General features: G+C 28.9%; 1 protein-coding gene and 1 pseudogene across 1 annotated transcript; one reads left to right on the top strand and one right to left on the bottom strand.

Annotated features, from left to right (window-relative positions):
- LOC106796132 (uncharacterized) lies at positions 1-573 on the top strand (annotated as a pseudogene).
- Positions 574-4,775: 4,202 nt separating this feature from the next.
- Positions 4,776-7,907, bottom strand: LOC100782866 (cytochrome P450 82A2). Its single transcript, XM_003546576.4, has 2 exons — positions 6,890-7,907; positions 4,776-5,586 (listed from the first exon to the last, which is right to left on the bottom strand). The coding sequence occupies exons 1-2, from the start codon at positions 7,823-7,825 to the stop codon at positions 4,957-4,959; spliced, it is 1,566 nt and encodes a 521-aa protein (XP_003546624.1). The 5' UTR covers positions 7,826-7,907; the 3' UTR covers positions 4,776-4,956.
- Positions 7,908-13,151: the final 5,244 nt, after the last annotated feature.

Genomic DNA, 13,151 nt, shown 5'->3' with positions numbered 1-13,151 from the left:
TAGGAGAGATCGATCAGTTACTATGAACGTTGAAAGCAAGAGGAAAGATGAACAAGAGGTGAAAGGGTGGAGAAAAGCTTTAAAAAGTGTAGGGAATTGGCTGGCACATAAGGATAAGGATGAATGGTTGAAGGACATGAGGGGAATGTTGATTTTGTTGTCTACGGTGATCGCAACAATGACCTTTCAAAGTGCTTTAAATCCACCAGGTGGAGTTAGACCCGGAAACGAGAGTGGAGTTGTTCAATGTCCAGTAAACAAAGCAGATAATAATCCATGTCCTGGAGAATCTATCCTAGTTGTTGTTTACCCTGATGAATATGGAAAATTCCTCATTTGGAACACAACATCTTTCATTTCATCTTTAGCAGTGTGTCTCTTACTTGTAGGTGGGTTCCCTTTCAAACACAGATTCTTCACTTAGCTTTTGTCAATAGGGATGTGCATCACCATCTCCAGCCTTACTCTTAATTGTTTGATAAAGTTATTTATATTTGGATTTCACTGCTAGGACTCGTCGCATTTGTCCTTTGCCTACGCCTAATTGTTTGAATTGTCTTTGCCTACAGGTAAACCATGAAATCCAATATCCCATGCCATACTTTTAGAACTCAAGAGGTGTGATTTCAATAGGAAACGATAATGTAACTCATGCTATTCTCTCTATTACATGCTTGATGAGGCTGAGTGGGAGCAGAGAGAGGTTCAACTAGTCAGCTGCATGAAGAAAAATGAAGAAGAGAAGGTGTCCTTGGAAAAAGAAATAAAAATATTGCTTTATTTGCTTAAAGAAACTGAGCAAGAAGCTAATGCCAAAAGGGAGGAAAAAGCTCAGTTGAAGGAAAAACTGAAGGAAGTTGCAGCTGAGGCAATCCAAATGCAGGAAGCTCTTAAGGAAACAACTACTCACAACATGAAATTAAAGGAGAACTTATTGGATAAAGAAAATTAGTTGCAGTGTATGTTTCAAGAAAATGATGAACTCCGAACCAGTAATAGTGGCATTTGTCTAAGGCTTAACATTTTTGTCCTTCTTACATCCATATTTTAAAGGATAGAATGCGACATGTAGGGAAGCTAATATGTAGCAATTGGGGAGGTACAATGGATTCTGAACCTAAACGATGGAGACTATTATGGAGTTATCAGGGGATGGTAGTTGTTTCAGCAAGAGCAACAAGGTTGCCTATATATTCTTCATTTGCCAAAGAAGGAAATCTCGGTGACCTATTTGCTAAAGGAGAGGCATTTTCAACTCTCTTTAATGTTATTGGAATTGGAGTTGGGATTCAATTAGCATCTACCATCCGTGCATCAATGCAGGGAAAGGTAAAGTGTTTTTATTTGTTTGTTCATGGGCTATAGTGTTCAATTAAATTTTCAGGTTAGGCCCCCTAATGGAAGTCATGCAAACAATGTTAGTTACACACTATAAAAAACAATTTGAAAATTAAGAAACATTTTTTCACAAGCATGGAACAATTTTTCCAAAGCTTTAAAATCACTGTATATGTAGCAATAAATCAAGGGTCAAATATATAATTTGTAATAACTCATACTGTCTAATAATTTCCTTAATTTTAATATATCTATCTTAAATAAAAAAAATAAAACAAAAAGGGAGTAGTGCAATTTGTTAAACAGCTCTCTACTCATAGTGATACCTCTATTGATTTTAGATTCATGTAACTTCACTTTCAGATTTGTGACATGAGGGGACATATATAATGTTGTCATGTTTGACCATGTTTTCTGTCAAAAACAAGAAGGCCAACCATGTTTTCTGTACCTCTCTCTCTTATGAATTTGTCTTTTTGTATTAGGTCCCCCTCCAATCCTTTTTCCACTATAGGTATCAACCAAAAAAAAAAAAAACACAATCTCAAAATATATTTCTTTCCTTGTCTCTCCTCTGTCTCTGTCTCTCTCTGTATACCCTCATATTCATATTAATTTTAAGCAAACCCCACAAACCATCATCATCATTATTTACCATTCCCGCCCCATGAAGTGTATAACAATATACTAGTGACAAGCATTTCCAAAACAATGCATAAACAAACATTATATGAAGTGAATATTTGGTAGATAATTTCCTACCGCTGGTTCAAAATTGTTAGACCGTTAGTATCATGTAATAAAGAAATATCTTCAATTACACACAACACCTGAATGGAATTGTGAAATTAAAAGCAACTATTAAAAAGAGAAAGGAAAATATGGTAAACAATTGAAGCAAAAAATATATGGAAAAACAATTGTCAAAGAATCAAAAGAAAGAGATGAAGTTTCTAACAAATAAATGGAAGTAATGAATCTTGTGTTCCCTGTTCTCTTATAGCAAAATACTACAGCAGCAATGGACATACACTTTGTGTTTTTCATTATTTCCCCAAATAAGACATACAACTTAATAGAATATCCTTAATATAAAAGTTTCTTATTTTAAACTAATATTATAATCCTACAAGAGACAGTTAACTACAGCAACCAGCAGGTAGTTCTCAAAATCTAAAAACTTACCTTTGGGTTGCATCCTACGGCAAAACCAATGGCTGTGCTAAGTAACCCATCAATACCACTAGCCCCTCTGTTAGCAGCTACCCTCGCCAATCAGGTTAATTGGTAGGTCTGAGTTTAACAGCTTCAAGGCAAAGTGAAAGCTAACTCTCTTAAAAGCTTAAATTATATCAAAGACCTTAATGTGAGGGCACCAAGGATGAAACTCTTTACAACTGGATCAACAAACTTTTATACCATGTGAACGACCAACTCTCTTAAAAGCTTAACTTATATGTTTTTATATGTAAACAAAACTCAAAGGGAACATCTACACCTTATTTTAACACACATTACATACAATAAGCTTTGAATGCACACTAATTAAACCTAATATTTTTTAACCTTATGAACTCTTAATTGCATTATTGCAATGCACACCATACACAAAGACTAATAAGCCAGAACAACATCCAACTTTTGTCAATACTAAGGATCACAGCTATATGATGTTGTCAGTCCCCTCATCAAACAGGTATAAGCCTAAGTTAAATAAAATTAAGTCCAAGGAATTAGTATTTTAACAAGTTCTCCAAGAGTCATATATGTTTGCACAGATTGTTGGTTGAATCTCATCAAAAGGGAAACTAGACTTTTAGTCTACAATAAAGATTAAATATTTCGTAGACAGAACAGATGCCTCGTTGCATTTACACAGTTCCATCATACTTCCAACCCTAATCGAGTTTCTTTCAAATGCAGCAAGCTATATGATTGCGCAAAGAACATGGGTGCAGATACAACCAAATTCAAGGAGGGGCACCACAAAGCCCTCTTACCTCAAAGACTATGTATAAGAAAGAAAGGGAGAAAGGAACATGACCTGGAAGCTGACCCACAACGATGATGGAGCTGAATGGTCGATGACAGTGATGGAAAATGACCCACGACAGTGATGGAGAATGGTCGACGACAACGATGACACTGTTGGTGTGCTTCACGACAACAACCAACTTACAGAGACAAAGCTTAAGGGCGCAAAAGTACTCAGGTAGTGCAGGCTAGCTAAACTGTGAGAGTACGCGAGGGAAAGATTAAATTTACCAACATACAAAGACGGTGCTTATAAAACCCGTTGTTGGGTAATCCAGTTCAACAATGGTGCCTATTAAACGCGTCATTGTAATTGGAAGATGACGTCATTTTCGATAAAAATGTTGAAATAAAGCGCATATTTACTAAAATGTCACCACCTGTTAAACAACGACGTTTTTTGGACCGCCGTCCTTGAAAGCACGTCGTAGAATCAAGAGTTTGTAGTAGTGAGATCATGCTAATCCAAAAAGAATCGCGTATGTCTAAGGATTTCTCATGAGATTCCGCCAAACCACGGAGAGGGTGAGCCTTGTCATGACAGTAGCAGTGGCATTTGTTGGTTTTTGTTTGTATCTTCTTCTTCTTCAATTTTTACCTCTTTTGGGCCCTTGCTTAAGGGATATTGAATCCCATGCACAATCTTGACCTCCCTGTCTTCTATTGCTTTGGGACTAGGACTTTTGTCAATAATTGAATCATGTTTCACTACATGTAGATTAGATGGTCAATAATTGCTTTAGTCTACAATTTCCGTAATCACAAATTAAAATTGATTTCATTTTAACGATAAAAAACGCTTTTTACCCATTTCACACGAATATAAATTCACAAAATTAAATACGAAAAAGGTTGGCCTGGAATTTCTTGGATATTTAAAACAAACATTTTGGAGGAGGACCAACTAATTGATACCATAAAACATTGTTCATGGCTATGGAACAATGCAATCATGGAACTACAGCAGAAAACAACAGTGAGAGTGCTAGAAGTTTTAGCCCAAAACCACATTGATTCAGCAGCACAAAACCTAAAATGCTGTGTCAGTATTCCAAAATCAGACACGTGATTTATAAATAAATAAAAATGTTTGATTCTTTTGTACTTTCTATGTATCTTTTCATTCTTCGATATTCTCCAAAAACCACTAGATTCTCGGATCTTCGATATTCTCCAAAAAACACTAGATTCTCGGAAAAGTCCTTATATGTGTTCTGTTGTGTTTCTGTTTACGTTTGTTGTTGCCGAAATGTAACACCCTTGTTACATTCACTCAAAATTCAACATACAAAGTCTTACTTTAATTTTAAAAGAACTATTTATTAATCTAATTATGAAAACCGTGTAAATTTTTTTGCGCATGTGTAACATGTTGCAGAGAAATAATAAATAACAAATGAATATTGAAGAAAACACCATCAATCTCTTCCTTCATGATTATTCAAATGAGATTAAAGCAATAAAATACATAATTTTCGAATAGTTTACAAGGCAAACCAGGTTTGTTTTAAAACAGATTACATGTATAGTTTAACAATCAACAATACACACAGAAGGTTCACACAACTAACACATAATTAAATATTACATACTTTCATAACAACTAGGAGATAGACGTGGTTTAATAAGAATCTCAAGTGAAGTGGCTTTAGAGTTGGTTACTCCAAAGACTTCAGTCATATCAAGAGGTTCAGTTGATGGATTTAAGATTTCAAAGGAATGCAAAAAACTAGCAAGTGTCAAATGAACTGTTTGAAGGCCTAAGTTTACTCCAGGACAAATCCTCCTACCACTTCCAAATGGTAATAGCTGAAAATGTTGACCCTTCATGTCAATATCTTTATCAGTGGTAAGAAACCTTTCTGGTTTAAACTCTAATGGATTTGACCAAACATTATGATCTGTGTGGATCTTGGAAAGATTTGTAATTAGACGAGTTCCCTTTTTTACAGTGTAGCCACCTATAGTGCAATCCTCTTCAAACTCACGAGGTCTTGAGAGAGGACCTGGAGGGTACAATCTTAAAGTTTCTTTGACTACAGCTTGAAGATATGTTAACTTACTTAAATCAGACTCACATATGTATCTCTCTTTTCCAACTTGGATGTCTAGTTCGGCTTTAAGTTTTTCTAGTACACTTGGATTATTCAATATCAAACTTGTTGCCCATACAAGAGTCGTAATGCTTGCCTCGGTTGCTGCTTGAATTATTGTCTGTAAATCAAATACGTAATCCAAATGAATGTGTAATTAGTGGGGGTTTGTAAATTAAGAAATGAAGAAAATGAATAGGATATTTGCATCATTGTATTTATGATTTTTTATTTTTTTAATGCTTTTTGAAGGTGTAAAAATATTTTATTGAAGTGATAAATTACCAATCCTGGCACAAGACGTGTTATTGATTGGTTACATGCATGAAGATATATACACCACGCCAAATAGAAAAAAGGAGATTAAATGAAAGACTCTATATGCTTTGAATACATTAACTCCAAATACAGTACAGGACTACAATGTAAACCATAAATCCACATGATCTTCAATTGATGATATAAATGCATACTGCAATGCACACTTTTGCTGCACTACATATTAGATACATATACATCATTGATTATGGAATAAATTGGCTCTCGAACAACAAATTAATCAATTATGAAACAAAATAATCAACTATTTTAACTCCGCTATATTTTGAGATTTGGCACAAATGTGCAAATAATAGATCAATGCAAAAAATAATCTATTATCTTGATCAAACTAAAACCCAAATAATTTTAAGATCAAAATAATTGATTTTCATGAGACAATAATAATAAATTATTATTAAATTATTATTGTTCTCGGCTGTAAATAACGAACTTCTAACCACCCAACAATGTCACTCTAATCCATATTCATTTTTGGAAGTTTCTTGAGAGAAAAGTGAGCTACGAAAATCGTTTTTAAGAGCAAAATAACTAGGTTTTTCATCTCTTTCAAAGTTTCATCATGGATCTCTCCCTTGTTTCGGTCATGCTCTATATTTGCATTGTTAGCACATATTAGAACCTAATTTCCAACTCCACAATATGTATAATGTAGAGTTTCAAGTCAAAACATAAGTTATATTTAGTGTATAGTGAAAATTAAATTTTTATCACTAAGGTTTAAGTGGTTTAAATGCAAAGTGAAAAATTACATTTTATTAGATGAAATTTATTTAAATGAATACATTGAAAGTTATTTTTGTTTCAACTTTTAAAATAAATTATTTATTATAATTCATGATAATCTTCACTATAAATAGATAAAAGTATTAGTGAAGAAGATACACATATAGAGAAAATGTATGTGAAAAGAGAGATTTTGAAATAAAGTCACTTTGTTGAAAGAGAAATATATTTATCCATTATATTTCTCATCTATCTTTTCAAAGTTTATCCATTTTTAAGACCAAAAAATTAATTAAAGTCTTGACCTGGTGCTGATTAATTAACATGGTAACAAGTAGATGAATGAAGAGTATGCATACCAATACAAAGGATTTGATGACGATATCAACATTCATGCCCTCAATAGTTTTTCCTTCAAGCAAGGAAAGCAACACGTTCATGAAGTCTTGAACGTTCTCACCCATTTTTCTTTTTTGTCGATGCTCCTCTAACCACTCACCAATAATCTCGTCCAATTCCTTCCCAGTTTCTCTCATATCCTTCTCATAGCCACCAAAGTCAAACCATCTCAGATAAGGAATGGTATCTCCCACCGTGAACGTGGCGGCGAGACGCACGAACTCATCCACAGCCTTCACGCATCTCTTTGCCTTCTCATCATCCGAAGTGGTAGCGCTGAAATAGCGCTTCCCACAGACCATCCGCAGAATCATGTTGAACACCAGAAGAGAGAACCATTGCTTCAACTCCACCAGGGCACAGCCGGACTCAACATTCTTATTGCTACGCCAAGCACCGAAGAGGTCCGTGATCGAATTTTGAACTTCAGAGACGCGAACATGGTGTAGTTGCTCTACTCGGGAAGGAGATAGGAACTCCGACATTAAAATCTTTCGCATTTGGCGCCAATAGGGACCGTAGGGTGCTACGAGTATCATGGATCGGTTGTAGCACAAGAGGTTAGCAGAGATAAGATTGGGGAGGGAGGAAACGGCGATGTCGTTTGTGGTATAGCATTCTTTAGCCATTTCCCAGTTGCTAATCACCACAGCATTTTTTGCACCAAGCTTGATGGAGAATATGGGTCCATACTTGTCAGCCAAGTCACCCAATGTTTTATGAGGTGTCTTTGAACCAAGCAACAATGGGAGGTGACCAATTATTGGCCACGCACCTGCAACTGTGGGAGGACCCTCTTCGCCACTCTTCGAGGAACGACGACACAAAAACAAGTATAAGAGGATCAGAGAAACAACACCAACTCCAATTGTTGTGGTGTTTAGAACTAAGTCCATTTTGACTTGTTTTTGTGTTGTTGCATGCAGATCCTCATCAGTTTAAATAGGAACTGCACCGTGCATCTGTGTGCCGTTGTACGACCTGACTAGATCGAGTAGAGATATTTAGATATTTTAATATTTTAGAATATATTCATTACTTGAATTAACTAAAAAATAAAATAATGTTGCTGAAATGATGAAATAATATAGCCAAATAAAATCTTGATATTTTAAGATATTTTTAATTTTTATATTACATATTTTCAATTTTTCTAATTTGTACTTATATTTTTTAATTATTAATTACAACCAAATTTATTAAATATATTTTTTGGATAATTCATTAAATTCTCTATAATATACATTGGCATTATTGAATAGCGTTTAAATAAAGTTTTCAACCTTCTAGAAAATATTTTTGAAAAATACTATAGAACTTTTTAAAATATTTTATCTTTTGAAATTAATATTTAAATTATTTAAATGATATTATATTAAAATTATTTTTTAGTTTTTAAAATTAAAATTTTTCAAATTTATTAATTTAAGAAATAAAATAATGTCACTAAAATTAGCAAATATGGAATTTTCAATTTTTTACAATTTTAATTTTAAATTTAATTTATATTTATTGAATTACGTATAGCTCAATTTTTAACCTTCTAAAAAAATATTGAAAAATAATATAGAAGTTTTGGAATATTTTATCTTTGTTAATTAATGCCTAAATTTATTTAATTAAAACTATAAATAATAAAATATATATTTATAAATGATCTATTAAACTAACTATTCTAAATTAAAATAATTTTTTACACTTTTAAAATAAAAAATTTGAATTTTATTCATTAATGAAATAAAAGAATGTGAATAAATGAGCAAATAATATAGTTAAATATATTTTTGATATTTTAAAATTTTAATTTTGAATGAAATTGGTTTTATAAAATTAACTGTGATTAGAATTGATTTTGAAGTTAAGTTTTTATGTTTGAATATTTTATAATTGTGTGAGACATTTACATTAAAATAAATTTAGATTTTTATCAAATAACTTTTAATTTAGAAAGAGGCATCGATCATTAAAATTGAAAAAAAAAACGAAAATCATCAAACAAGTACATTTTTTTAAAGCTTATATTTTAAACTTTAACTTTAAAACAGTTTTTAAGTAAAAGACAAAAAGGTAAAATAAAATACAAGTCAACACTAGCGATTTTTGGTGCTGCACGCAAGACAAGTCATGACCACATGGTGGAAAGTTGAACACTCAAACTGCCATATTAAGTCACGCACTGTCATTTTGGTTGAAAAATCAGAACTTTTTTCTCTTTACGTACCGCCCTGGAATCAGTACGTACAGCTGTAAACATAGACGTTTCAATTTTCAATATTCAACAGTCAACAAACATATTGATGCTAACTGTTTATGCATGTCGTCCCATGAAATATTCATCAACTTTTTTATGTTTTATTTCAGTCAAAAAATACTAATATTTTTGGATTTATATTATATTTATTTTAATTCTTATAATTCAGTATTTTTTATCTTGTCTTTTTGGAAAATTATATTTTTTTTTACTTCTTATAAATTATGTTTGTTTTATTTTAATTTTTAAAACATTTTAGATAACGTTTTTAACCGCAGAAAAAATTATCCAAAACACTTGAGTTATTATATTTAGTGAGTCTTAACTTCCAACAATATATTTGTAAAATGCTAATATTTTTGGATTTATATTATATTGATTTTAATTTGTATGAATAAGATAATAAATAATTTTATGTTAAATTTAAATATATTTTTAATCCTTATAATTTAGTATTTTTTGTGTTTTTTCTTTGGATTTTTTTTGTTTTTAATTCTTATAAATTGTATTTGTTTTATTTTTAGATCTTAAAACACTTTAATAACATTTTTAATAGTGAAAAAAAAGTTATCTAAAGCACTATAAGGTTGAAAAACAAAACAAAGATAATTTATAAGGACTAAAAATAAAAAAATAATTTTGCAAGAATGAAATGGAAAAAAATGCTAAATTACAATCACAAAATATATTTAAGCCTTTAAGATTAGTATAAAATTTTGTATATATGATTTATATGAACTGAACTTTTAATTCAATAATAAATTTTAAGAAAATATTATCGAATTAAAAGTTATGGATTGATGTAATAATTAGTTAAAGTTACATTAATATAGTTTGTTTCTTTCTCTTTTGTTGAATTCTTTACAATATATATTGGCATTATTAAATTTTTGTTTAAATGATTTTTTAATTATAATTAAAGAATAATATGAATTTTTTAAAATATTTGATTTTTTATCATATTTAATTTTATTTAGTTAATATCACATTAATAAAATATTTTTAAATCGTGTTTGAAATTAAATTTTAGTAATCTGAATATTTTTCGATATTTATGAAGTTTTATATTTTAAATTTATTATTTTTTTATATTTATCTTTTTTGCTATGATTAAAATAAATTTCTATTGATTCAATTAATTTTATATATTATTTTTATTTTTAATAATATATTTTATCATTGAGTGACACAATTAGTTTTAAATAAATTTTAAAAAATTTACCTAATAACTTGTAAAAAAATTATTTGTAAATATGGTATTAAAAGTTTTACAATTTTTCAACTAATTAAATTAGACCTCAAATTATAAATAACTTATAATTTTCGAGGTGGTGTCTATGAGCAATGTACAATGGGAGGTGACCAAGTATTGGCCATGCACCTGTGGGAGGAGCGTCTTCGCCACTTTTCGAAGGACGGCGACACAAACAAACACAAGAGGTTTGTTGTTGAAACATAACAAATGCGGAGAGGTTTGTAAACATAGTGAGGATCTTCAACATTGGGAATATGATTGTGGTTGATCTTGATTCTGGTTATTGACAATAATTGTGCTTCTTTTGATTAATACTGGATCAAAATTTTTTAAAATTGTGTTTCATAACTCAACATAGTCATTAAATATAATATAAAATAAATTATAACATATATTTGTAGATATGTTTCTTTTAATGAAATCATATAATATAACATAAACTGATTTATATTGGTAGATCTTTATATTTAAAGTAGTGTTTGGATAAACTAGACGAATATTTTTTTAGTAGACGATGTATTTATTTATAAATAAATATTATTTTATTTTATTTTTAATCATCAAATATGTTAATTTATATATGATAAAATGGTTAACATAAATTTTTAGTTTTATTAAAACTTTAAGAAATATGTGAATCTTCCGGTGATAAATCATCTCATTCTAAGAATTGTGGTGTTTAGAGCTAAGTCCATTTTTTCTTGTATTTTTGTGTTGTTGGATGGAGTTACTCAACAATTTAGATATGATGCAAATAAATCCATTTTAGAAGGGTTGTATCTAAGTAGTATTTTTAATTTTTACTGGCGATGTTAATCTTTTTATCTTTATTTTTTAAATATAAATAACGACTAAAAAATCTAACTAGTATTTCGACTTGTGATGATGCCAGTTTTTGTGTCTTTATTTTTATAAATTAAAAGTAGCACAAATAAAAAATGAAACTAGTATTTCTACCCACGATGCCTGGATTTTTTTTGTTTTTATTTTAATAAATTTTTAAAATATAAAAATAACACAATTAAAAAATCTAACTAGTATTTGTACCTGTGAAAGTCGGTCTTCTTATCTATATTTTTAAAATATAAAAAATAACACAATTCAAAATAAATGTTCTTCAAAAAAACGATACTTTGACTTTGGGCTATAGGTGCTGAATCTAAGCATATGATACAAAAATGGATGAATTTTCGCACCTCTATCATCCGTTTAGAAAGTCAAATTAATAAATAAAATTAGGTGAGATGAAATAGAAAATAACAATTTTATATTTAAAATTGTCATTGATTTCTTGATTTGAGTGTTTCAAAGATTTTGAATTTTCATTACTTGAAATAAAAGAGCATTACAAAGCTAAGTAAATTATATATATGGTTAAAGAAAACATTAATAATTTTATCCTTTAAGATAATTAAATACCTTGAAAACATTAATATTCTAAAACATTACATGAAATAAATAATGTTGCTGAAATGATTAAATAATATAGCTCAATTTTTTGTTGTTCATATTTTAAGATATTTTAAATTTTATTCTTTAAATCAATATCAATATTCAATATATTATATATTTCTGAGTTAATATTAAAAATATAACATGTTAAGTTTTATTAATATTAATTTTCTGACTATCCATTTTTTTAAGTATATGAATGCAATTAGTTATTTGAATTTATTATTAGAATACTTCGAATTCGCATGTTACCTTTTATAAAATCTCTAAATTATGTGAAATATATTAAATGGAAAATATTAGGCATTATCATAATTATATTTAATCTTTAATCTTAAACATTAAAAATAAATTTATTAAAGGTAGGATTTTAAGTCTTATTAAATTGCAGTATAAGAAAAAGTATTATTAAATTTAGTTTCTTGACTATACATTTTTTAGTTTATGAATGCAATCAATAAGTTGAATTTATTATTAAAAGACTTAACAAGTTACCGGATATAAAATCTATAAGTTATTAAAATATATATAAAAAAAGTGGTCATTAATGATCATAAGTATACTCAATCTTTAATCTTTAATATTAACGTGATTATGATTAATTTAAATAGTATAATTAACCATAACTTAGTTTAGTATCCTTATTTTTTTATGTCTAAAATATATAAATGATCTCTTAACTTATTTTTTGTTTCTAAATTAGTTTCATAACTTTCAAAAGTTATAAAATGATCTTCTTATTTAATTCATGATAAGTTAATTTTTTCAAAAAAATTAAACATTTTTTATTTTTAACATAATTTTAAATATTTTTGATTGATTTAAGATATAAAACTCAAATCATTAGATTCATGTACATAAAAATTATGAGAATTAATTAATATTCCAACAAAAAAAGTCATAAAAAGGTAAAAATATATGAAAAATAAAACTCATGATAAACCAAAAATTTAAAATTCTAAAAACATATTTTTTTCTTATTATTCATGAGACTCATTTTTTACGTAATTTTTATTATATTTATCTTTTTTTTTCAAATATTAGTTGATTCCTATAATTTTTCATGTATATGAATATAATTAATTAATGAAACAAATTGCATGTCTGGAATCCATTCGATTCAAAATCGTGTTAAAAATTTAAAAATGATTAATTTTTGAAAAGACTAACTTGTCATGAATTAAATAAGTAAAGAGATTATTTAAAACTTTTAAAAGTCAAGGGATCAATTTAATGAGATAAAAAAATATTAAGTCACTATTCT

This window comes from Glycine max, chromosome 15, assembly GCF_000004515.6.
Source record: "Glycine max cultivar Williams 82 chromosome 15, Glycine_max_v4.0, whole genome shotgun sequence".
Classification (NCBI taxonomy): Eukaryota; Viridiplantae; Streptophyta; class Magnoliopsida; order Fabales; family Fabaceae; genus Glycine; species Glycine max.
The sequence above is the reverse complement of the archived record's forward strand: the minus strand, read 5'-3'. Positions and strand labels throughout refer to the sequence as shown.

Bases quoted from the DNA above. Each gene is read 5' to 3' on its own strand.
- LOC100782866 (XM_003546576.4), bottom strand. From the start codon at position 7,825: ATGGACTTAGTTCTAAACACCACAACAATTGGAGTTGGTGTTGTTTCT. The intron at 5,587-6,889 runs GTATGCATACTC...TTTGATTTACAG, and splicing joins TCATCAAATCCTTTGTATTG to ACAATAATTCAAGCAGCAAC.